The 25,097-nt window shown below is 42.9% G+C and overlaps 1 protein-coding gene across 2 annotated transcripts in view; it reads right to left on the reverse strand.

Moving 5' to 3' along the window:
- Positions 1-4,501: 4,501 nt before the first annotated feature.
- The window catches only part of dscama (Down syndrome cell adhesion molecule a), a 109,802-nt gene continuing 89,206 nt past the window's right edge, over positions 4,502-25,097 (reverse strand). The window contains exons 12-33 of one of the 2 annotated variants that reach the window (XM_015039217.1): positions 21,635-21,831; positions 20,952-21,048; positions 20,740-20,868; positions 20,465-20,632; positions 19,595-19,665; positions 18,242-18,485; positions 17,170-17,316; positions 16,125-16,280; positions 14,680-14,813; positions 14,408-14,561; positions 13,972-14,089; positions 13,302-13,465; positions 13,114-13,212; positions 12,844-13,032; positions 11,637-11,927; positions 11,348-11,524; positions 11,229-11,259; positions 10,733-10,848; positions 10,503-10,652; positions 8,518-8,715; positions 8,073-8,375; positions 4,502-6,589 (exon numbers count right to left, since the gene is read on the reverse strand). In XM_015039217.1, coding sequence (XP_014894703.1) covers positions 6,210-6,589; positions 8,073-8,375; positions 8,518-8,715; positions 10,503-10,652; positions 10,733-10,848; positions 11,229-11,259; positions 11,348-11,524; positions 11,637-11,927; positions 12,844-13,032; positions 13,114-13,212; positions 13,302-13,465; positions 13,972-14,089; positions 14,408-14,561; positions 14,680-14,813; positions 16,125-16,280; positions 17,170-17,316; positions 18,242-18,485; positions 19,595-19,665; positions 20,465-20,632; positions 20,740-20,868; positions 20,952-21,048; positions 21,635-21,831 — 3,713 coding nt within the window. In that variant the 3' untranslated portion in view covers positions 4,502-6,209. Of the gene's footprint in view, positions 6,590-8,072; positions 8,376-8,517; positions 8,716-10,493; positions 10,653-10,732; positions 10,849-11,228; positions 11,260-11,347; positions 11,525-11,636; positions 11,928-12,843; positions 13,033-13,113; positions 13,213-13,301; positions 13,466-13,971; positions 14,090-14,407; positions 14,562-14,679; positions 14,814-16,124; positions 16,281-17,169; positions 17,317-18,241; positions 18,486-19,594; positions 19,666-20,464; positions 20,633-20,739; positions 20,869-20,951; positions 21,049-21,634; positions 21,832-25,097 lie in introns of both variants that reach the window. The other variant, XM_015039216.1, reaches the window with a different exon arrangement.

Genomic DNA, 25,097 nt, shown 5'->3' on the forward strand with positions numbered 1-25,097 from the left:
ATTCTTGTTGAGTCTTACACGTAGCAAATAATTGGGAATAATTGGAGAACAGAAAGTCGCAGATTATAAATGGTTTAATAAAGAGCCCCACTGAATGTCTGAGTAGCTATAACTATGAACAGCTTCAGCTTTTACTTTCACGCCGCTGTGTTGTTCTGACGTGAACGTTCTGCTGTCCCTTTAACGTCATCACGGCTGTGTCAAACACTGTGTACTTGATGTTGCAATTCTTGGTGTGTGTTATTGTGTTTTGCTGCTGTGACATAACTGATTCAATGCACGCAAGCTTGCACACATGCATAAAAGAAGAAAACAAAAAAATCACTAATAAAGAAATTTAAAAAACAAAAACAACACCGATGAGTCAGTTGCTTTCCTTTGCTTCACAACTACAGTTAAGCCAAAATGTCAATGTCTGTGTTGGATTACAGCTGCAAAAATACACCACTCCTGGTCAAAAACAACCAATTAGAGTCAGGAAGAGTATCTTAATGCTGTCCATCAATCACATGTACTCGTTGCTCGATGTGCTAACAGTAGAAAAACAACTTACAGTTTCAGGAAAACCGTTTATCTGCTGTCTGTCATTGGTGGCCATGGTAACGAGCCTTTGCATTTGTAGTGGGCTACGTTGTGGTGAACCTGCTTTAGCGTAGCAAACAGCAAAGGGGGACAAGTGTGTGCTAAGACCCTCCTCTTGGCTCTGATTGGTTGTTTCTGACTGAACGGTGTATTTCTGCAGTAAATACTGGGAGATGGAATAGGAGCTTGATTTTTTTTGTATTATACTGTCACAACATAATTTTAACAAATATGCAAGGCACTGCATTAATATTAGCAAACATATTGGCATTTTATTGCCTCACACTAGTTAGAGCAATAATAAAGATTTTAGCTATATTAGTTATTTTTAGTATACTGAATGTAAGTGATGCCCCACATGCTACTGACAGCATTTAGGCTAGCATTAGCATTTTGGCTAATTTTAGCTGAACATACTGAATGGAGTAAGTCCATGTCAACATGCTTGTGACCCTCTACAAGCTCTTGAGTACATTGTAGCCGACTTTAGCATTGATGCTAATTTTTAGCATCAGAACTCTGGGTTCCAGCCGACGGGCAGACCCCGGTTAAATTTCTTCATAAATCTGTTTACTTATTACTCTTTCTCCAAACTAACAGGTTGTTTGAATTTTCACTAGCATGTACTCGTCTATAAGCCCAATAATAATCAAATCACGGATAACAAAGTGGCAGTTTCCAATTGTACTGTGATACCAGTCCGACTTAGAACACATTCAGCCCCAGCAAGATCCTGATGAAGCCCACATACTTAGGTGAGTTGGTGTAGTTGACAGCTTAGTTAAAATGAGTTTGAAATCCAATGAAAGTACACAAACAATGCCCAGTGCACCAGAAATGCACCTTGATCCAGTGCCATGACTGTCACTTCACATTCTTAGAGTCATTTATAACGTGCAGCTGAACTCAGCTTCATCGATCACCTTTTAGTAAATAAGAAAAGGTTATTCAGGTAGCATAATGTTGGACTCTTGCATATTTTCATATTAATTTTCCTGCTGAAAGACCTTATGATGACCCATTTATAGCTTTCTGACAGACTCCACCAGAGTTTGATTGAAATCTCCTGTTAGTCTAGAGTTTATGTCATCCACTCTAACAAGACCTTTGGAAAACGAACATAGCATTACAGGGCCTACGTTGTATTTAAAAGTGGGTTTGAAGTGCTTTCTTTTTTACATTTTTATAATGAATTTTCTTTAGAAAAACCGTGGGGTGCTTAATGTTTGCTAATATGTCGCTGTGTGCCTCTGATGTACATATTTTCAGTTTGACTTGTTTTAAATAGCTAAAATCGGCTGGAACAAGGTTTGCCTATTGTAGCCGTTAGCCAGGATTTTTCCTTTCGCAGAACCATCTGACTATGTGGGTACAAAAACCATTACAAAAAATGTTAACTTAAAAAAAAATCCTAACTTTGCTTCTCTAATTTTCTCAGGTAAAACATCTAATTTTAGTACAACCATTATTGTGGTACATTAGCTCGCTCAACAGCTAGTGTCTGCACATCACAACAGTTTTCTCCAAACTGCTGTCATGACAACGTGCTTAAGACTAGCAGCTGGGTCTATACCTGAAGGATCAGCACATGCACAGCAGCATAAATATGAATAACAGCTGCTGCATCACCATGTATTTTCCCTCTCTTATTGTAAATAGCTGATTATTTATAAAATGCGTCTGGTTTATGTGACCACGCTCATAAACCAGCTCGATGGGCAGCTCGATTATTGTACAACAGCGCCATCTACAGGACTGGAGAACAATAATAAGCAACCAGCAGGTGCGTTATCTCCAGGTTTTTGTCAAAACACTTTCAGCCAGCCGCGTTTCAGGTAACAACATGTAGCTTAATTTCCAAAACTACAGATGAAACCACATATTTATACACTCAAAAAAAAAAGAAGTATATTCCTCACTGCCGCACATTAAATCAGACTCAACCTGGCTTGTTTTAGACCCTTCAGATTAGATTTAGAAAAGGAAAATGATTTCTGATTGTTAAAACCTCGCCTTAAAAACACTGATAATGATATAGCTATGTAGTTTGCAAATACAGAAAGACTTTTTTTAAGATGCGACCTGTGGCTTGGTGAAACTGAAGCCGTTTCTCCATAATGACAGTTGTTACACCTGGAGGAAAAGGTGGGCCTTCAAAATTTAAAACTCCTTCAGAAATATGAAATACAGGGTTGGCAGCATCATGTTGTGTGTGTGTTTTGCTGCTGGTGGAATTGGTGACAGAACATCATTTGGTAAACTGAAGCAAACATCTCAATGCACCAAACAGGAAGTTAAAGCTTGGGCACGCATGGATCTTCCAAATGAGCAATGACCCTAAACATGCCACGAAATTGGTTACAAAGTAGTAATCTTAATCTTAATCTTTCAGAAAGTTAATGGGATGATCTTAAAATGTGAAATGTGTTCAACCAAGATGGTCTCAACACTCGACTCGGTTACACCAGCTCTGTCTAGAGGAATGGGCCAAAATTCCAGGAAACTGTTGTGGAAAGAAACCCGATTTGTCTGACTCCAGTCACAAAGTTTAAAATTCTGATAAATATTGAGGACATGTACGGTATTTTCCAGACTATAAGCCGCACCTACAAATATTTTTGGGGAAAAAAAAAAAAAAAACTGGAAACGTACATATATAAGCCGCATCGGGCTTTAAGGCGCTGGTATCTCCGCCGGACGCAGCCCTCCGTCTCCAAGCCGAACCATGGATTCGTTCACGCCGAGTTTACGTACAGCGGCTCCATTTCCTTCCTGTACTGCCAGATTGATAGCCTTCAACTTAAAAGCGGCATCTTTTTCTTCGTGTTCCAATGATGAGCGGGTGAGTTTAAAGAAATTTCTCCGACGTGGTGGCTGCTAGCATGTGCTTGTTCTAAATGAAAATCAGCACTTTCTTCTTTGATTTCCAATTTTGACTTCCAACGATTCACTTGCTGCTAAAGCGCCCCCTGGTGGTTGAAGAAAAATCCACAGGAAAGCCACATGGTTCAAAGAGTGGGGGAAAAAAAGTAGCCGCTATAGTCCGAAAAAAACTATACTAATAGGAAAGATTGTGATAGTCCTACTTGAACTAAAGTACAAAACATCTTCATTCACTTTAATGCCTGACAGGAAGGAAATAATGGAGATGTTGTTGAGAAAATAAATTTAAAATAAGCTAGTTTTAAAACTTAACATGTCTTGATTCAAATGGCCTAATTGTGGTTTTGAAATCAGTAACTTATTCTGGCCTATTGACCTTTATTTTACCTGTAGTTCCAGCAGATGGTTTGCTGGGATCGTTTGAATTGCCTTTTGTCTGTGAGAAAACAATACAGTGGAAGTTCCGGCTTTTCACACTCATCTGTGAGAGGCTGTAAACACGGCAGGGGTTTTAGGCTTCAGATAGAGGGTCAGAGATAGCTCCTGGTTGGAGGAGAAAAGGTACGCCTTATTTGAATAAATTAAATACAAGAGGATAAAACTTTCTACACAGAAGTAACAAATCAGATTTTGCGCTTGCAACTTCTCCAAAAACGTCTTTGCCTTTTTCTTTTCTATCTTTTTGTCTCAGGTAATGAATGTATGTTTCTGTTGTTCTGCAGTTTCTGGTGTAATTGTCTTACTTCTAAGTTTATGCATTGTCTTATATTGGATTAAATTCTGTAATTCTGTGATGTCATCACGCATTCTTGTTTTCCTTGTGGCTACACGTGGCCTGCCGAGAGGACCTGGGATCTAAGGAAGAGAGAGAGAGAGCCAAACTTTTACCAAAGTTAACTATTTTAGAAATTCTTCCTTAACAATGTGTTTTCTTATGAAGTGTATGCAAATGTTTAGCGTCTTGTAGTTTCATGGGGTGTCATGTCAAACCTGCGCGGGACACTTTGGGGAACAGCCATTTTATTAGTCAAATTTGAACCTTTGTGTTAGTTTCTCTTTATTCCAGTGCCACCATGGTGAACACCAATGTTAAAAAAAAAGTGACATTTTTTTTCGTATTTTGTTAAAATGTATAATCAGAATGAAGACAGTTAACAGAAACTAATCGTAGAAACCGACAGCATGACCTCACAGCGTTTTGTATCAAACTCTCGTCCCTTCAGACTAAAACAAACAACAAAAAAACAAACGAACAGAAGTGGGCCAGGGCAGACAGGAATTAAAAACAGCTTCTTTATGTATATCCACATTATTCATATTTTTTTTTCTTATCTTTATTGTCATTTATTTTATTTTGTTTTTTCCCATAGACGTTAGAAGTTTGGTTTGACGTTGGGGATTTCTGCTGGATTGTCTCACATGTCTTATCTTCCCTGTCGAGGAGCATCGCTGCCAACGCAGCAACGGTAAATCTACTGAGAGGAGAGAGAGCCACGACGACTCTACCTAGTGCACTGTAAGGAAAGGGTCAGGGGGTCAGGGGTCAAGGGGGGGGGGATCTATCTGGACACACTTGAAGTGCAAACCCTCAGTTCTCTAAAGCCTCCCTGTTCTAGCTAACATCATTTACCACGCGGGCGAACAAGCAGTGGCAAACTACACCTGAAGACAAGAGCCGGAGAACATCCAGCCCTGCATTTATACTCACAACATAGTTATTTCTCATCATTACAGTACAGTATAGATCAATAGTTTTCATATACTTGTCTTATCTTTTTATCATATTGCACCATCAAGAATGGGACACAGAGAAAGATTAACAGAGACTCCATTTCCTAATTAAAACAAGATATGTGCAAACATGACTAAGGACTTTATTAACCAAATCAAATTCTTCCCTGTAATATCCACAAATAAAAGTGATTTCTCTTTTTATATATATATTTATAGTAATAAGAATAATAAATCTTCACATTGGATCATTTCATAGTGTGACAAAACGCCTGACTGGACAACCCAGCCGCGTCCGTAATCATTGTCTTTTTAGTTGGTCAGTCCCCATGCATCCATAGGAAATAGATTTTTTTTCTTTTCTTTTCTTTTCTCTTCAAAAAAAGTAACAATTTGAGAGCAGCTGAAAAGTTTGGACTGGTGTCAATTGCTTTTCGTTCCAAGGTTTCTCCTCCGCTGCCCCTGTTCCCTCCGAGGTTTTCGTTCGGCGTCTCGGGGGGGGGTGAGGGAAAAAATAAACCGTTCCGTAGGAAAAAAATGACTCCAAATCGTCATCTTCCACTGCAGGAAACTTAAAAAAAAAAAGAGGAATGAACAATGTCTTGGATCTTATAAAAACATAGAGCAGTAATGCTGACAATAGATCATTTGGTAATTGGTAATTAATGATCGTTAATAGCTGGCAATTAATTAATAATCACTGATTAATAATAAAGAATTACCAAGAATAAATAATGCTCCCTTGTTGCTCAATTAGTTTGGCAAAGCTCCTCCTGGAGTCGATCTGGATGGGTGAATTTTTCCTCCCAAGGTGAAAGAAAATAAAAGTACAAATAAACTGTTAAAGAAAACTCTAAAATCAATAAAAGGAGATTAGTAAAAGTGACCCCCCCCCCAGCCATGAAGGGAGGGCACGTATATACAGAACTGCGTGGTGAGAGTCAGTTTACTGCACTTGAGTGTTAAGTCCAGCGTTAGAGTGAGTTCTGGTCCCGCCCCAGGCGCCCCTGCTGTTATACCAGCGTGTAGGACTTTGCGTAGGGGTTGCTGCTCTGTTTCAGATGTCCTCTGGAGTCCAGCAGGGACTCCTGTGAGGTGCTGAGCTTGGCGGCCTGGGCCAGCTCCGAGCCCTCCCTGTGGGGCAGCGTGGCCGCCGAGCCGGGCTGCCACTGGGCCGCCGGGTCCCTGCTGGCCTGAGGGGCCTCCGTGGGCGTGGGCGGCGCCATGCGGGACGGCCGCTTTAGCGAGCGGCTTTTCTGGGGCTCCAGGCAGGTCTGGCCCATGGCGGCTCTCTCGCCGCCCGCTGTCCCCCTGGAGGAGCCCGAGCAGGACATGCCCCGGTTCAACAGGAAGTCCATGCGCAGGTACGGAGGAAGGTGAACCAGCTCGCCTCCTGCAGGACAACACAGACACAACACAGTTAGCTTAGCCCTTTCATGCATAGTGGTCACAACAGTGGACAGTTGTCTAAAAGCCATGTTCTTGTGGATTTTTATGTTTTAAATCCACACAGACCACTGAAGTGGACACTAATGCATCATAAAATACACCATCAACTGCTGGCCATCAGCTGCAAATGCAAGAAATTATTTATGTTAAATCCAATGTGGCCGACAGACAAAAAGCATGGCAACCGACCCGGTCCCTCCTTCTACTGTAAAACAAATAATGTGACATCAGATAACCCCTAAAGAACAACACTACTGATGTATTTTTCAAATAACAACTTTGTATTTGGAGAAAATTACAATTGAACACCTAAAAAAATAAAATAAAAAAAATGTTTGTTTTTACTAAAAAAATTTTCCTACCTTTTTTTATGCCTTAAAATTAAAAAAAAAATCCTGACACAAAGGATCATAATTCATGCATGAAAGGGTTAGAATGATGTTGTAAAAACATCATCATTTTATAATCATAGCATTATTATTTCTGTTTTAATCATCTAGTGTTTAGCTTCACACTTATCTACTTGTATATCCATTTACTTGATTCATTAACTCAATCATTTGCATCATTATGTTCTTGCTGTGTGCTTGAGTCCCTTTTATTTATATTTCCACAGCAGTACGGTTTTAGGATGATAAAAATATCATCCTGAAAGTGCAACTGGTTCATTTCCTATAATGAGACAAAGACTTGTCCCAGATATAAGGACGTGTTATTTAGACCCCCACCTAAAACGCGAGAGCATTTCCTGTGTTAGTTAGACATCTGATGACTTGAACTCTCGTTTTCCTCTTGTTCAAGAAAATCCTTGAAACAAACGTTTGGGGGCATCTGTCTCTGATTTGATTTTGCCTCCAATGTTTCCTTAATATTAATTTTCCTAACAGATGAAAAGACAGACGTTTTTTACCGATGCAAACAGAAGAGTGATCGACAGCCATCTCCTCCATTAACCCTTTAACAACCTTTCTACCAGCGACTCAGTTCCACCAGGTGTTTGCTAATTGCTGCTGGCTAGTCTGGAGGAGCTGAGCGTGGAAGGTGGTGCTTGGCTCCCAAGAGCATTTTACAAACCCGAACGGTTGCCATGAGAGATTCAAGGATTTATCAAACATGCGTGATCGAATCAAGGCAACACTCCAGGTATGTTTTTGATGAGGGAATAACGTAAAGTTAAAAAATGTTGGCTTTAGAAAGCGCTGTCCCTTTAAAAAGACAAGATTGAATCCTGAACGCTTACTTGATAACGACACATTAAGAAATTAACCTCGACTGCATTCTGCGATACTTTCTAAATCCATAAACAGCGAGATTTCTTAAAGTTAGTGTTAGTAGAACATGTCTGTATTAGAGGTTATTAAGCTGTAAGGAAGCTCTGACACACTGCGGCCTTTCAGGCTGCGCTAAGCGGAGCGCCGTGGCCTCACCCGGTCTGTGGGCCTTGGGCACGGCCATGTTCATGACCCGGCTGACGTCCTGAGGCTTGGGCGGGGAAGCAGTGAAGCGGCAGATGCCCGACTCGGACGGCGTGCTGGACGTCAGGCTGTCGGTGTAGTCGTTGGTGCCGGCCGTCATCTGCTCCGAGGAAGTGTCGGAGATGAAGCACTCGGTGATGGTGAACTTGGCGTGGCGCAGCTGCTCCTCCATCTTGGCGTGCTCGTAGGCCCGGGCCAGCTCCTCGTAGGTGGAGGAGGCGCTCTCTGTAGACACCATGCTGCTCCGCGCTCGGTCTGGACACGGCGTGGAGTTAGTGGGAGGATTAGTGCCGAGAGTTAGTGGCAGAACAAGGAACCTCAGAGCTCGGTCACAGACGGATCCGACGGTACGCGTTTGATGTTAGAAAGCAGCTCCAGCGGTCAACTTGAAGCTCACCTGTGTCCTGAGATGGGCTGACGCTGTAGCTGTCGCTCTCCTTGTCAACAGAACCTGCGACCCTGGGTGTCGGCAGCCGCCAGTCGGTGCTGAGCGTGTGGGAGGAGACAGGGGGGTGGGGGCGGTTCAGAGTCCACTGGCTGGCGTAGCGGTTGCGGGCGGCTGGGCCGGCTTTGGCTGTACGGCGGGCGGTCGGGTCTGAGGACAAGGAGGAGAGCCCAGCTTCATTCAGAGTCTGACTTAGGATCTCGCCACCTTCCTAAAATAATGGCCCAAGTCACTTTTAGCGAAAAGTGATATCAGCAAAAAAAAAAAAAAAAAAAGAAAAAAAATCACCCCATTGTTGTTGCCAAAAGGTGACTTAAGCAAAAAAAAAAAAAAAAAAAATCACATTTGGCAGAGAAAAAGTCTTAGGTCATTACTTTGGGAAGGTGACAATATTAAGAAATTAAATAACCAATTCAAACATCAGCTCCTGTCACGTCTGGGGATTTTGTATGTGGCTTTTGAACTGTTTCAATTTAATAAAACACAGCATCTTACCAAGTTTTTTCTTTTTGTTTCTAGTATAAATCCATTATCATGTCTTTGTTCAGCTCAGGACAAAATAAAATGTGGTTAAAAACCAAAGCATAAGGAACTTATAAACTCCAACACTACTATGTTGTAAGTGTGTTACAAGGAGATTTCCCCCCCCAACATGCAGCAAACAGACGAGGTTAAAATTCAACAAACAATAAAGGGACAGTTGGTGTAAAATAACACACTGCTGGGGGAGAGCAAACAGTGGACATGGACGGTCTCTTGTTAAAGACGGGCAGGCAGGTGAAGAAAACAATTATTCAGGTACCTTTAAGTGTTAAAATAACAAAACAAAAGGTAGAACAAGAGCAGGAAAGTCAAACTGTGTGTTACTCACAGTTTTTGCTGACTGTTGGACGCCTGGCACCAGTGACAACACTATTGTTTACTTGAACTGACCACTCAGGTGGTTGATCTAACTATTCCAGCTCTGTTACAGAAATCATCTGTCCTAGCTGAGACATTTCTTCTCACCTTTTGATCAAGGCTCTGTAACCTTGACAATTTCACCTTCGGTCCAGTTAAATGGGTCACAAATATTAAGTCCCCTTTTAAAAAAAAAAAAAAAAAAAAAAAAAGATTTGATTAGTAATCCAGGAAGTTTGTCATATTTGATCAACCGCAACTTTATTTCCACAGTTGTGGTTTTAAAGTGATAATAAAAAAGAAAGGTTGCAAAAAGAGAGTAAATAAATGTTCTTCTGTGGGATGTTAATAATTGTGGAAAACTGCAAAGAAAAAGCAAAAAGTTTCCAACCTAACGACAAGAAAACTGGGCATAAAAATAAAACTTTTTGTGTTGAAATTTGGTATTATTATTCAATGAAAAAAAAACTGCTGAAGCCTGCATTTGTCTATATTTATCCATATTCACAAATATTAGGTGGTTCTTTACCTTTTTGAAATAGTTATTAAGTGTAATTGTGGACGGCTGAAAGCGCGACTAAAGCTGCAGGTTGGTGCAGATTGTTTCCTCGGTGAGGAAATTTCTGCTCTTTTTCCAAGGTAAGGGTTCCTGAACTTCTTTTTTAAGATAATTTATTTTACAAAAAAATGATTAAATGTTTTCAATGGAAGAAAGATGATAAAAAAGAACCACAAAAGTTTTTCTCTGTATCATTTTAGAGAATTCTATAAGATTTTAGTGTCTCTCTTCTGAGATACTTCACTAAAGCCACATACTGAGGAGGAGTTTTCACATTCAAAGGAATCAGACTTCAAACAATAAACAATACAGGACAACTATTTGAGTAAAAGTATTACCCCAAGTACCTAGCTAACGTTGGACAAACAAAAAACATGAATTCAAAAGAACAAAGAGGAAAAGTTACAGCGCAAAACAACAAAGCCGGCGGCGTTTACGTGAAATGATGTTAAAGAAAAAGATTCCGTACTGGACTTACTGGTTCCTGGCCTAGCATCCGATACGTCTACCAGTGGACCAGTGGCTTGGGAGAGAGACTGGTAGTGGACGGTGTGGGTGACCGTGGACGACTTTTGCTTCTGCGTCTCTCCGAAGTCGTTGTCCGTCAGCAGCACAGTGGATCTGTCGTCTGTGGGACATAAAAACAGGAGGTGAGGGCCAAAACAGAGCTTTGTGGATAATAAAGCAGCTGCTCAGGGAGACGCGTACCAACGGTCTCCATGGTGTCCCTCTCCTCGATGAGGAGCTGGGCTCTGGGGATGTCGATGTGCATACGCAGCGTCTGTTGCTGTTTGTTAATCGGTTCTGTCGGACGCGTGTTTTTACTGAGGGACACAAAAACAAACGGAAACGGCAACATGTGAAGAGCGTGATTTATTTCGTTCTCAATAGAAAGACACAGCCTGTAATGTTTGCAGATTGTGTCATGTCATAGCACAATCACGTAACTATGTTACCTTCAGTTGTGATGAAAATGCTAAATGTATCAAATATGACTCAAGAGAAATTTCACTTTCTAATTTAACACCTTGAAATTGGCGTTTCGGGAATGGAGATAATCCTGTCGATCCTACCTGACCCGGTCCAGAAAATGTTTAGTCTAACATCAGAGTGAGACAGCAACAGCTACGTCTTTCTGTCCCGTGCATGGAAACATCTTATTTCAGACGAATTTTATCGAAAGACGATGACGTTCAACACTCACCTCATGAGCATTTCAGCCAAACTTTTTGCGTCTGGAAAACAAGAAGAATCGTATTTCATGTGTTTGAAACTGCAGCAAGCAAACGAGCAGCGAGGGACCTGAGCGTTAGTCCGTCTCACCTCTCAGCCTCTTGAGCCTCTGCTCCCTCCTCCTCCTCCTCAGCACCAGCAGCCCGATGAAGATCACCACGATCCCCACCAACACGCAGGAAATGGTCACCATCATCTTCAAGCCTTCGCCTCCCCCAGACGTGTCCTCGCTCACATTGGGCGCTTTCACCAGAGGGGCGATGGTACCTGTGGACAGGTCGTGGTGCGGCGTTAAGGATAAGCTTTGAATTTAATTTCAAAGACTCCCCCGATTTTTTTTTTTTTTTTTTTTTTTTTGCAAACACCGAAAACGACGTACTGCCATCGTAGCTGAGCGTTGCAAACTTGACTCTCTTCTCAGCGTAGCCGGCGCTGTTGGAGACTTTCATCTGCAGCTCGTACCAGGTGGCCTCCTGCAGGTCGTACAGAATGTAGCTCTTCGTGAGGGACGTGCGCTGCGCCGTGGTCCAGGTGGGCGCGTCGACGGCCCGGTACTCCAAGGTGAAGGAGGTGATCGGACACCCGCCGTTGTTCCAGCCGTTGAGGTTGAGCTTGACGCGAGTGGCGTTGATGCTGGTGAAAAGCTCCTGCTCCTTGGAGTATTGAGGCTCTTTTTCAAAGACAACGAACAAAGAAAAAAAAAATATATATATATATAAAATGTTGCGTCTGTCCTCAACAAGGATCTATTGTCACTAACTTGTTTGGTGGAGGGTTGTTGAAAGATCAAGAACTGAAAGTTCACTCAGTAAAATATAGTACAAGCTGCATTTCTAATGAATCATACAGGGAGTTAGCATGCTAACGTTAGCATAGCAATTCAATAAACTACAAAAATGGTAAGAAGGAGCGTAGTTTAGTGAAATGTGTTTCATCAGATATGCCTCTAAAAACTGTCAATAAAGCTGCATCTGTCTCATGTGTTTGTGAGTTTATTATTGAATCTTTCTGAACCTCATAAACTTGTGTTGAAGTACAACAACACATCAGTAGTGGCCAAGAAAAAAAGGAAACTGGACTTTCATCCATCCATCCATCAACATCCATAAGGTCAAAGGTCAGTAGGTGCAGTGGTGAGGAAATGTGTTCTGCTAATTTATCACACTTCAAGGCCACCAAATTTTCAACATATACAAGACACTGATTTATTATTCATAAAATAATGCTATTAATTGCAGTTCGGATCATTTAATACAATCTTTATCAATCACATTTACATTCATTGCTAATGCAAATTAGCAATGAATGTATCGTAATGTAAATTAGCTGATCCTCTAGCTATCGGGTGGATCAGACTCCTGATATCCAGGAATCTAATCCAACTCTTAGCTATGAAAACCAGAACAAACCATCTAAAAATGTAGTTGAAAAAGCTCAGAGCAGTAAATTCAATCTATTTTCCATCGACTTACGATAAAATCAGTACAGTGCGTTTCAATCAAGTGGTAACACTTAATAGGTCTCAATCCCAATCGGCGGCGAAGCAGATTCCTGCTACAGTACAGGAAGTAAAACAAAGCGGGTACCTTTGCCGTGGGTCTTTGCTTCTATGATTTCACTGATGCGACCAGGACCAACTGCGTTCTGGGCCGTGAGGGTGAACTTGTACCAGGTACCGCACTTGAGGTTCTCCAGCCGATAGGAGCGCTCACTAGGACTGATGGCGAAGTTGCCCCACTGTTCGCTGTTGTCCTCCGAGTACTGCAGGATGTAGCCTGAAAAGAGCCGGGTGGGAACAACAACGGTCAGCCGCCGAGCTCGGTTCTACGGAACGGGAACGCCGAACCGCGTCTGACCTCGAATGGAGCTGCCGCCGTTGTCTCCTGGGATCCAAGAGAGGGTGATGGAGGTTGTGGTTGTCTTGGTGACGGTGAGGCGAGGCTGGTCAGGTGGAACTAGAGGAACCACAACGCAGTCAGACTTTCATGGATGTTTTCAGACAAGTGACCCGTCAATGTTTTCGGCTCCGGTTAGTGAAGCGCACCTTGAACCTGCAGATTGAGGACGATCTTGTCTGAACCAAAGCTATTACTGGCCACACAGGTGTAATTCCCAGAATCCTCCGCTTTCACTGTGCGAATAACAAGGCTGCCGTTTCCATGGACGCTCCGCCGGCTGTCTATCACAACAGGAGCAGGGGTTCCATTGCTGGAACGCAGACAGATATTCACAGTTAACATTCGGAAACTATCAACGTTAAATATATTCACCAACTACAAACCAGTGTCTTGGACGTCTACAGTGCCTTGCTAAATGGTAATTGGTTGGTTGTACATCCGTGTGTCGGTACGTACAATACATCCTGTATCTGACGTAACGTTTCCATGTTTGGCAACGGAGATGGACTGTCCAGTTATTTTTCTGTCACATTGCTCAACTTGACAGCTTAGTTTGGCGGCCATATCTTGGTGCAGTTGTAGTTTTCCCATAATTGATACATTTTCAGACAATATAACACCTAACCTTATTTTTATCTTCATCACAAATTTGTTTAGAGGTCGCACCTCTGAACAGAAATGGATTTTTACCCTTTAACTCCCAGTGGCTCCCATTGAAGTTTAAACATCACAAACATGAAAAGTTCTAGGAACATGAATGGTACAATGCATTAAAACCTGAAATCGTTTTTTTCTTTTGTTCTTATTTGCACTCACATCTCCTTCAGCCACTTGATGGTTGGGGACGGATCACCGACCGCCTTGCAGGGGAGGACAATGTCCCTCATCCAGGGAGTCGTGACTGTCCTGTTGAAGGTCAGGATTCGAGCCGGAGCTGCAAATACAAACGCGCAGGCTTGTGACATCACAGCACCATCCTGGGTTAGCATCAGTCGCATTTTGTGACCCTTCGGCCAACTGAGTCAAAGCTCAGTATGTTAACAGTGGAGACAACATCGATCAGGCAGAAGGCGGAGCTGCAGGTTCCAGACACCACAAGCAAGTACCGTACATGAATGCAGGCTTATTTACATTCAACTGAAGAAACAAAAAGGAGATTTCTACTTCCATCCACCTCAGTCTGCCTTAATGGATCACCTTTGAGTTGAACTGTGGGCTCCGATAAGGAAATGTGCATGTGTTTGGTACTGACCTTCAGCCATGGGCTTGACGGTGATGATCTCGCTGGCATTTCCGCGGCCTGCGGCCGTGACGGCCACCACCCAGATGCTGTACTGTCGGTTCCTGCTCAGGTTAGGGATGCGGTAGAAGAAAACATCTGGAGCTGCTTCGAATTCACTGCTCACCTGCAGGAGGAAGGTGAGGGGAAGAAAAAAAAAACAAGCATTTAAAGCATGCTGAACCTGGTGCAAATCCCATTTGCTCAGCAGGACGGAACAGGAAAGTTGCTGGAATTGGTTTTACCGTAGGGTGTGGATTGGAGCAGAAAACTGTGTACTTCCTGATGATGCCGTTCACTTTGAGAGGAGGGAGCCAGGACACAAACACCACCGAGTTGGATGCAGCTGCAGCTTTCACACCAGCTGGAGGACCAGGAACTGAAAGCAGAAGGAGATCGGTTACGGTAGAGACGCTTAATGAGGCCAGATGAGTGACCAGCCAGATAGAAACGGAAAAACATGCAGTCTTTTTTTTCAATAAGTGAACGCACCATAGTGCTACTAGAACCCTGAGACAACAACTGTCTTTGCTGCAGAAGTTACTATTGAGAAAAGATCACACAAGGTTTGTTTTTTTCAGTCAGAAGAAGTCGAGAGATGCAAAAAGCTATATGAGTGGAAACTATCTCATGCAACATGTTGAGACATGTCTGAGTTTCTGTCATGCTGATATAGCATCGCTGTCAGCAGATAACAGGGACGTCAACTTGAGCTCCTTTTACATCCTGTTGAGCTTTTAGCCTCTGTCTGTCGTGAAAACCCCCAAATCTGGAAATCTTGGCTACCTCAGAGATAAAGGGAGGTTCGACATTCTCCAGAACACGCAGGCGCAGATGGCTATTTTTTGTTTTTTACAACCTGCAGCGCTAGCTAGGCTAGTGCTAAATTAAGACGCAGGGTGGCTATAGAAACAACATCTTTAGTAATCCTTCTCGTATTGTTTTATATTCTAGTTCTTGAAGAAAAATATAGAACAAAATAGCCTTTATCAGATCAAAGGTGCACAGAAACTGAATATAGGAAATCTAAAACTCCAGTTAAACATACGATGAAGTAGAAAAATGATCAGTTTTCTTACAGAAGGATATAAATACACTTCTGAGTGCCAGTTTAAGACCCAAACCAGTGGCGTGAGGTCAGACAGATAACTGGCCAGCTTCTCTGTCTCTGCTGTAACACACCAGCAGCACACAGAGAAGATCCTAAACAGAGTCCAGACAATGTATATCCATAACGAAACATATTATGAATATACACTGATAATGTGCAATATGTATGTCAATGGAGTAGACGCTCACCGATTATGTCCTGCCATTGGTTATGATACGCATCAGTGAAACTAACACATTTTCATCTTGTCTGGTGTCATTTTACTAAGACGTGGAAGTTAGAAAACTGGCTTTTCCAGCCGGCCATCGGTCACTGTTTGAACTTGGACTACCTGCCTCTGTGTTCCTGATAAACATCCAGAGAGGAATCAACCGACTCAAGTCTCCTTAATCAAAACAAGCGAGTGAAGTTTTTGAAACTTTCTCACACATTCAGCGTTAGAATTTCATAGGAAATTGAATAAAACATTAAGAAACTGTTGCCTTACAGTTCATTTATGAAACCTCACTGTATTTGCAAGACAACAGCCGCCTTTTGTTTATGTATTTTTCTTGTAAAGAGGTGTGTTCGTCTTCCTACCGTCCTCCTTGGTGCGCGTGTAAATCTGCTCACTGCGGACGCCGTCTCCCGCTCGGGTGAAGGCCAACACCTGGATGCTGTAGTTGGTGTATTTCTCCAGTCCATCCAGCTCCAGCGAGGGCTTAGAGGTCGTGACGTTCCTGATCTCCCCGAGCTCTGAAGAGGCAAAGGAGAAACAGAGGGCAGTAAGAAACTCTGTGTCTCAGCCAAAACTATATCCTGACCCAGAAATCAGGAATACACCAATATTGCCAACCACCACTGGCCCAGCAACACGTCTGTCAGGTCTCTGTTGTTCTCCAGCTACTTTCTGTCTTTCAGTGTCACTTCAGGTACCCACCACTCTAAAACTACATGTTGTCGCTTTATGTTTCTACAACATATAGCGTCCTCGCCTTTCAAAAGTTAATTACAGCTGAATTGCAAGGACTTCTGATAACATTAAGTGATTCCGAAACAGTTTCTTCTACTCAATCTGAAAGTAGACATGCTTTCAGACGCTCATCTGATAAATGCAATAAATTTGTCATATCTGTGATTTTATCTTCTACCAAATACAATTGAGGAAGCAAGTGACTAAGGTGATCCTCTTCAGAGTTTTGTTTGTTGTACGTCCACAGAATATACCAAATGTCTTGTTACTGAGTTTCATTTGCATTCAACAGTCAGACAATCATCTAAAAACATTATAATGTGAGCGTTCCCCTGCTGTTACTATGCAAGCCGGTTCTGGCTGTCAAGTCCAAAGCGTTCCTGTTGTTCAGGCGGGCCAACATGATGTGACAGTGCAGGGGCCAAAGGTAATCACACTGTCACAACCAATCCCACCAGCACAAACGCAGCATGTGACAGCACCATGCCATGCTGTCTGACGTCCAGCAGAGGACATCTCACACACACCGTCCAACTGAGTCAAGAAATTAAGCCACTTTTATTCACAGTTTTAAAGATATTTTCTCAGAGATGTACCGTGTTCGTGTGTGTGTGTGTGTGTGTGTGTGTGTGTGTTTTTGTTTTTTTTTAAAGCCAAAGTGTGACTGCGTACCTCCGTCAGGCAGGTTGGCCCAGTAGATGACCCTGAAGCCCAGCAGGTTGCCGTTCAGGGCGTCTTTGGGAGGAGTCAGCCAGGACAGGGAGATGACCTCTGGAGACGTGGCCACGGCCTGGACGTTCTCAGGAGGACGGCTCGGCACTGAGCGAGGAGAAGCAGGACGGGTTTAGAGGGCAGAAATGCATGGCAGTACCCTCCAGCGGCCACTAGATGGAGACAGATCCTCACACACCGAAGCCTCCTGCCCTACATTTATCAGCTGTGTTAAACAAATGCTTGGCAAACTAGGATGTTTCTTTGAATAGCTTAAAAAAGTCTGGGAAAGTTTGAAAATTGTTTTGATCATATCCAGTTCTTGACAAGTTTGGAGATCAATTATTTTTGAAAGATTTAAAACAGCGGTTTATAATTTTTTAAATGTTTTTAACATATTTGTTAAACTGTCATTATGAACAGATAATCTCATCTAAAGAAATACACCGCTCTGTCAGAAGCAACCAATCAGAGCCAGGAGGAGGTTCTTAGTGCTGTCAATAACTCTCTGGTATGCGCTGCTCACAGCCTCCCCCTTTCTCTCTGCCACTCTACAACTAGCAACCCACAACGGAGCCTGACGTGAATGCTAAGGCTAGTTAGCATGACCACTGACTGCAGCACATAAACAGTTTTCCTGGAATTGTAAGCCGTCTCTCTGCCATTACCACACTAAGCTTCGCGTACACAAGCTTGATTGACAGTGCTTAGACCGCTCCTCCTGGCTCTGATTGGTTGTGAGCCGTGTGCTTCTTCAGGCAGCAGCAGCAGCAGCAGCTCAGTTTGAGGAGCTACATCTTTTCACAGATTATCCGTCTCATATTACACTGCGACAGTTTTAACAAATATGTAAAAAGTCTATTCTTGTAAAAATTACATGCTGGAGCTTTAAGGACAACAGGTTCTCAGGCTTCTAAAGGACAACCATCTAACGCTGTATAATAACTGTATCCTAGAACAAGGACTGTATTCTATCCCACTTTTTAAACAATCAAAACATTTCATCTGGTGTCAAAAGAAAATGTTCTCCTACCGTCCTCCAGAGTGGTAGCAGCCACCTCAGTGGAAGACGGCCCGGTCCCGGCGCTGTTGCTGGCCTGGACCACCACTCCGTACTGGGTGAACTTCTTCAGGTTGTCCAGGACCAGGCTCTCGGCGTTGTCCCCGGTCGTCTCCACGCTGATCACGCTGAACTGGTAGTTCCCGCCGGAGCTGTACTCCCGGTAGCCCACCTGGTAGCCGCGGATCGCCCCGTTCTGCAGGTGCTTCTTGGGCGGCTGGCACACAAATCACATAAGTTGATTTGAAAACTTTGTATTTATTTAAATCCTGGAGAAGAAATCCACCCAGTTCGTCACCCAGCTGTGTTTTTTTTTCACGATACATTTGTTAGAAGAAAAAAACAACACATGCACAACCAAGCAGTGCCTGTGTTCACCCACTTCAAGCCGAGTTACAAAACCAATTTGAAGACTTTTAAACTCCAGTGAACCATAGTGACAACCGTTATCCCCAAAAAAAAAAAAAAAAAAAAAGAAAATGGCCGACCTGCACCAAAAACATCATCCTAGAGGTTAAAAACCGATCCCAGAACAACATTTAAAACTAAAACCTGCTGTCGACTAACAGCTTGTCTCACATTTGAAAATAATTAAAAAAAAAAAAAAAAACTGGTGGTGGGACTTGACCACCACCAGTTTATATATATATATATATATATATATATAAGTGATTAAATGTGATAAAAAATGAACGCCTTAAAATCGATGTAATTAATTAAACAAAATTAACCAGCTGATTTCCTGTCCTTAAAAACAAACAACTAAATCATCTTGATTTCCATGAACTTTGGGACAAAACTAAAAATCTCTGGGAAGGCGAATGTCCCGTTACATCTGGAGCAAATTACCACAACATGTCAGAAACGTCAAACTTTAGTGCTGGCAGTACGCTGGTTTTGGGCTGCTGGCGTAAATTGTGGAACAGTGAATTCTGCTCTCCAGCAGAAAATCCTAAAAGCGAAAGTTCATGAGTTCTTTAATCCAACCAGCTGTTAGTTTTGCAGAATTACAGTGACCCAAAGAACACCAGCAAATCCATCTCTGAATGGTTAAAACAGGAAAAAAAGGGAAGAAAGTTGAAAGTCCTAGTCCAAGTCTGTAGTTATTTCTGACTAATATGACCATAAACAGGGCATTCATGATGGAAAACCCACCAATGGATCTCAGTTAAAACAATTCTTCACAGAAGGAAACACCAACATTCTTCCTCGGTGACGTAACAAATCCTCTGCTAGTTTCCGCAAACACTTGATGGGACATGTTGTCTGTTCTCAAAGTCAGCCGTTAGCATCCTCAGCGTCTGGTAGAAACATCGTCGGACTTACCCTCCATGTGACCCGGATGCTCTGAGAGGAGAGGGCTTCCAGCTGCACGTCTTGAGGAGGTCCATCGGGAGCTGTGATCACATCATCCGCACCATTCAGATATGGAAGAGAAAAAAAAACACAGAGTATGAAGGCTGAGTGTGTGAACAGATGGGACGCTTGGACTTGCTGGTACATCCTGGGGGTGAGGAGAAGTGCCCTGCAGCGCCCAGAGAGGGGTGAGACGAAGGAGAACGGAGATGACTTGCAAAAAGACGTCCAGCCTCAATCTGTCGACCGTGGTGTGACATTTACTACTGAGGCCGCTAATTGAAAAGTTCTGCTTTTAGCGCCGGGTCAGCGTGTGTTCAGTCATGCAACAGAGCCAACGGGACTCCGCGTTGGAAACGTTCTCAGTTGGGTTAACGACACCTTCTCATTTCTGAAACCTAATTTATTTGTGTGATTACAGTTTATAATAATTACATTTTAATAAAGAAGACTAAGTCTATGAGTTACTTAAAGTATTATGTCTTCTGTAGTATCAATCAAGTAATTATGTCATCTTCACTTGTTACAAAAATGCCGTATATCAAATATGACTTAAATTAAATTTGCAAAATTGAATTGAAATTGAGACTCTGTCTCTTTAAGAAGCTCCTGCATCGTCCGATGCTCCCGCCTCCAAGTAGTAACTTTAACATCCCTCTATTAAATGTTTACAAATATTTATTATTGCACTGAGAAATCGTTCGTATGGTGAGCCCTGCATTTGCGCAGTTCCACCAGGTGTTTGCTAACTGGTGCTGCTGCTAGTTTGAAGGAGCAGAGTGGTGGAGGTTTGGGTTGGCTCTGTGATTTTACATACACATGCCGTCCGCTCCGACTCACCTGCTTCGTCTGTGGTGATGGTGAGCTCGTTGCTGGCCTCGCTCTTCCCGATGAGGTTCTTGGCGAACATGCGGATGTTGTAAGTCGAAGAGGGGTGGAGGTCGATGATGGTCGCCTGGTTCAGCTGAGGCGAGACGTCTTTGGTCTTCTGAGCCGTGTCCCAGGAGGCTGAGCGGGGAAACACGGAGGTTTTTATTGGGGCCAGATTAAAGTAAGTCCCGTTAAATCCCAGCACCGATCCAGAACCTTACGACTCCGGGGACTGGGTTTTGCACCTGATTTGTTTTTGCTCTCGATGTCGAAGCCTGTGATGGGACTGTTGCCGTCGAACCCCATGGTCCATCGCAGAGCAATGGTTCTGTCCTTCACTTCTCTGATCTCCACCTCGGGAGGATCCGGCGGCTCTGTGAAGCAGGAAGTCGTTTACTCTGAGCAACGCCTCAGTTATGGATCTGACCGGAGCAGGTTCTCGGCGGGTCGGTTCTACCTTGCACTGTGAGCTGAATGATTCCTCTGTCTTCACCAAAGGAGTTGATGGCATGGCAGGAGAAGAAGCCCGAGTCCTCCCTCACTGTAGGCATGATCTGGTGGATGCAGAAGGAGGCGTTATGACGGACATCAGCTGAGAGGTGGATGGTGTACAAACAGTTTTTATAAGAAAAAAAAACAACAAAAAAAGGCTTTTTCACCCTCTCCCTATTTGTAAAACAATGGAAGCTTAACTGTGATTAGTTTATTTAATGTATTTGTAAAAAAAAAAATCCAGTTTATTGTTCTGTCTCGTTAGCAGCTCCTGTTTGTTATCAGCTGAATGTGGAATACTCTCATGTTTTATGTAACATTATTATACTTGAGCAACACTCAGATGAATGTGTTTATTGTGTTTTACAAATTCTTTTTACGTGAGATGAGGATAATGGAGAAAAACGGTAGCAATGACAAATGGACTGAAGTTCACCCAGATTAGATTTTTAATTTCAAAATCAACAATTTAACTTTTGCTTTTAGGTTTAAAACATTCAAATGCATGAAAGTTTGGTTGCTTTCTTCTCTTCCAGTAACTTTCTTGATGCTAAAGCCAACCATACTCTGCATGCATCTCCATCTATATATGTGTCACCATCATTATATCAGCATCATTTCTTCACTTGGGAGCCGCTCTGTCCTCACCTGCAGGGTGGAGATGACTTCGTCGCCCACCTCCTTAACGGAAACGACGTAGCGGCTGGTCTCCGGGTTGATGATGCGCTCCTCTTTCTCCCAGCGCACCATGATGGGCTTCTCGCCGTGGGCAGTGCAGCTCATCTTCTTCTCCTCTCCCTGCGTGGCCAGCGTGGTGTTTGGGTAGGACGTGATCATGGCAGGAACTGAGGAGACAAAACAGGCGAGTCAGTCAGGATTGGTTCCAGATCCTTTTTTTTTCCTCGCTCGCAGGCGATCAGAAACAGCTCACTTTCTGAAAGTCCTGTGCATAGTTAATGAGCTGTAAGCACACATGAGGTTTGGCTTTAATGCTGACTTTAAGGAAGCATGTGGCCCCACTGCGCATCTTGTATCAGAGGCTCCTTAATGGTGCAGGGAGGCTGCAACAACCCTCTGAAGACACCACACTTAACGCACAATAACGACATGCATGGCTCATTACACCCACAGCGGAGTGTATAACAAGCCCGTACTCCCAGACGCTCTCGCACACATTCAGTCTGGGCCTCACACCCACGCACGCACGCACGCACGCACACACACACACACACACACACACACACACACACACACACACACACGAGCACACAAAGCATAACTCCGATGATGTGATGGAAAGTGTCAGGCAAGAGGTTGCAAACATTTAAGCCTCATCTCTTATTCACTCCGCCGCCATTTGGGGCTCGGCTACGGAAACGAACGCTGATTTATTTTGCATGACAAGTATGAATTTTTCGTGAGACACATTTGGGACGAGCGGCGGGGAAGAAACAGCTGCCTGGGTTTTATGTAAACATTTTCGTTTTAGCGAACGCGGCTCCTTTGATCCCGCCCTGAAAGAGGCTCGGTTATTTGTTGACACCTCTGGCAGAGCGGTGTACTCCGCTAGGTGACAAAATACGGGGACAGCGATACGGGAGGCTGATACGTTTTCCAGCCATTAGGTCTGTAGAGGATGTGCGGAGGGTGAACTTCACACGTTTCTGACACTTTGGGGATTAAAAGGGAATATCCCGTCTGTCAAGGTACAGTCCCGATGTGTGACATAACAGGAAACGATCAGATTGTAGAAGAAAAAATTAAATAGAAGCTGAAAAGTGGAAGTAGCAGAAGCAGTACTACTGGTACGTATCAAACTCCAGCCTCACAATTCAACATGGCTGCCACAATTTATAAAACAGTAATAATCTGTGTTTTTTTCCCCCTCATTAAATCAGTTACCACTAATAAATTTGTACAATTTTTTGATATCAACGTGTTTCTAAACATAGAAACACGTTAATATCAACTCGTATCGCTAACTGTGGTTAGCCCGAATATTAAGAGCGGTTCTTAAATCCTCTACAAGATGAAAACATGAACTTGTGTCAATTTTACTTTTGTCTTAGGCTCTAATGAACTGCTGAGATATTCATGATTTCATCCAATCAGTTAGAAAAGGGCAGATTGCTCCGACATCCCCTAATCCTCCCCTCGCTTTCACTGTTATAGAGTTTTGAAGCAGACTCAAATTTGTTTTAAGTGTTTTTTGACACATGCAGCATTTTCATAACAACTGAATGTAACGTAGTTACTTGACTGTGGTGTAAATTGGCACAATGTGGCAGTACTAACATCTGGTTGTTGACCACGACTCTTGATGTGAATAAAAGTGTTTCCAATGTGAAATACAGCTGAAAACATACCTCATCCTAGAGCAAAAACTTTTTATGGAAAAATAAGAGTTTTTTTTTGTTTTAAATCACCATGTTTCCACTAAGCAAATTTATATTTCCAACATGAAATTGCACAAGTACAAGTGCACAACGGGAACGCAGATACTGCCAATGCATTTCAACAAAGACATATACAAGGTTAATGGACCAGTGGATATTTACATTAGTATTTATTACATATATTCTTAGTAGAAGAAAATCAAGGGTTCTAAGATGTTTTATTTTATAATTCCTAAAAGCAGCTGCTCAAAACTCTCCAACCTCGATTAAAATTGTGACACTGGCATCATTGAGAAACCCTCGGTTTCAACTGAACACGTCTCCAAAATGACGTCCATGAAGAGCAGAAAAGAAAGACTCAACAATCAAGAGTGTGTGGAACATGGCGAGGCCTCTGGGAAGCGCTCTCTGTGTGTGTGCATGTAAATTCAGCAGAGTGTGTGTGCTCTGTGTGTGTGCATGTAAATTCAGCAGAGTGTGTGTGCTCTGTGTGTGTGCATGTAAATTCAACAGAGTGTGTGTGCTCTGTGTGTGCACGAGCAGCTGAGGCAGCCCTGAGGCAGTGGCTGGACCCTGTGATTGTTGTGCTGATTTATTTCTTTAATATGCTGCAGAATTATTGCGAAAAGTGAAAACGAAAGGAAGAGCTGTGATGTAGGACGGCGCCACACCAACAGTCGAAATCAACATATATTTATATATTAATGTATGTGGATATATATCTTAACTGAATGTTAATTAATGTTTATCATCACCTGGATCCTCGTGGGCTGGTGTGTTCATGTTGACACACACATCTGGAGAGCGGTGAATGTCCTTCAGCGTTGTGCTGCAGAGCGACACATCAGCAGTTTGGCTGTTTGGGAAGTGAAGAAGAAACAGCCGAGCGTGCAGCGCATGTTTGCTGCGCAGCACAAAGTGTCTTTTATGTGGAGGTGAGGAGAGCCCTGTTCCTCCACAGCAACCCAGAGGGCAGTGATGATACGCTTAAGCCTGCAAGGGATTGTGGGGGATAGGCTGGCTGCTGATAGGTTACTCCCCTGAGACAACCCCCCTGTATACTCCCTCCCTCTTCTCCCAGGCTCCCTTTCACCTGGCCAGGTTACCATGCCAACCAGCATCGGACAGTCTCTCCTCCTTTCTCCCCACCTCTCTCTCTTTCTCTCTTCTGGCAAAAAAAAAAGGGCCATTTCTAGTAGCCAGGAATAGAAAATGGACCTGCCATTGATTTCCACTGGAGTGGGATGATTGCACAATCACGTCCTGCAATGTCGCAGTGCAGGAAAAAAAAAAAAAAAAAAAAAACATCACGAAAAAAAAAATGTTGCCAATGTGTCTAACTGCTGGTGTTAGTGATGTGGCAAACAAAATTATCCAGATGGGCCAGACGGGAGGATGGTAATGATACAGGTAGACGGCTAATTCAGTGACAGGCCACTCGGCTGCGATCAGGAGGTAAAAAAAAAATAAAAGAACACGAGTGATTGGGGTGAGATTATGGTTATTTCCAGCTTCATTTGAGTGGGATTAGTTATTATGAGTCGTAACAAAAGGACAGAAACATCATATTTCCACTTAGGTATTGTTGAAATCTGTTGTTTTTCAACTGTTGGTGGCATTTTGTGGTTATAAATGTCCTGATTCACTCCAGTTTATTTGTACAGTGAAAAATTTACAACTAATATCATCTTACGGCACTTTAGGAGGAAAACTGA

The sequence above is a fragment of the Poecilia latipinna genome, unplaced genomic scaffold (genome assembly GCF_001443285.1).
Source record: "Poecilia latipinna isolate Pla-1442-1.1 unplaced genomic scaffold, P_latipinna-1.0 Scaffold465, whole genome shotgun sequence".
Classification (NCBI taxonomy): domain Eukaryota; kingdom Metazoa; phylum Chordata; class Actinopteri; order Cyprinodontiformes; family Poeciliidae; genus Poecilia; species Poecilia latipinna.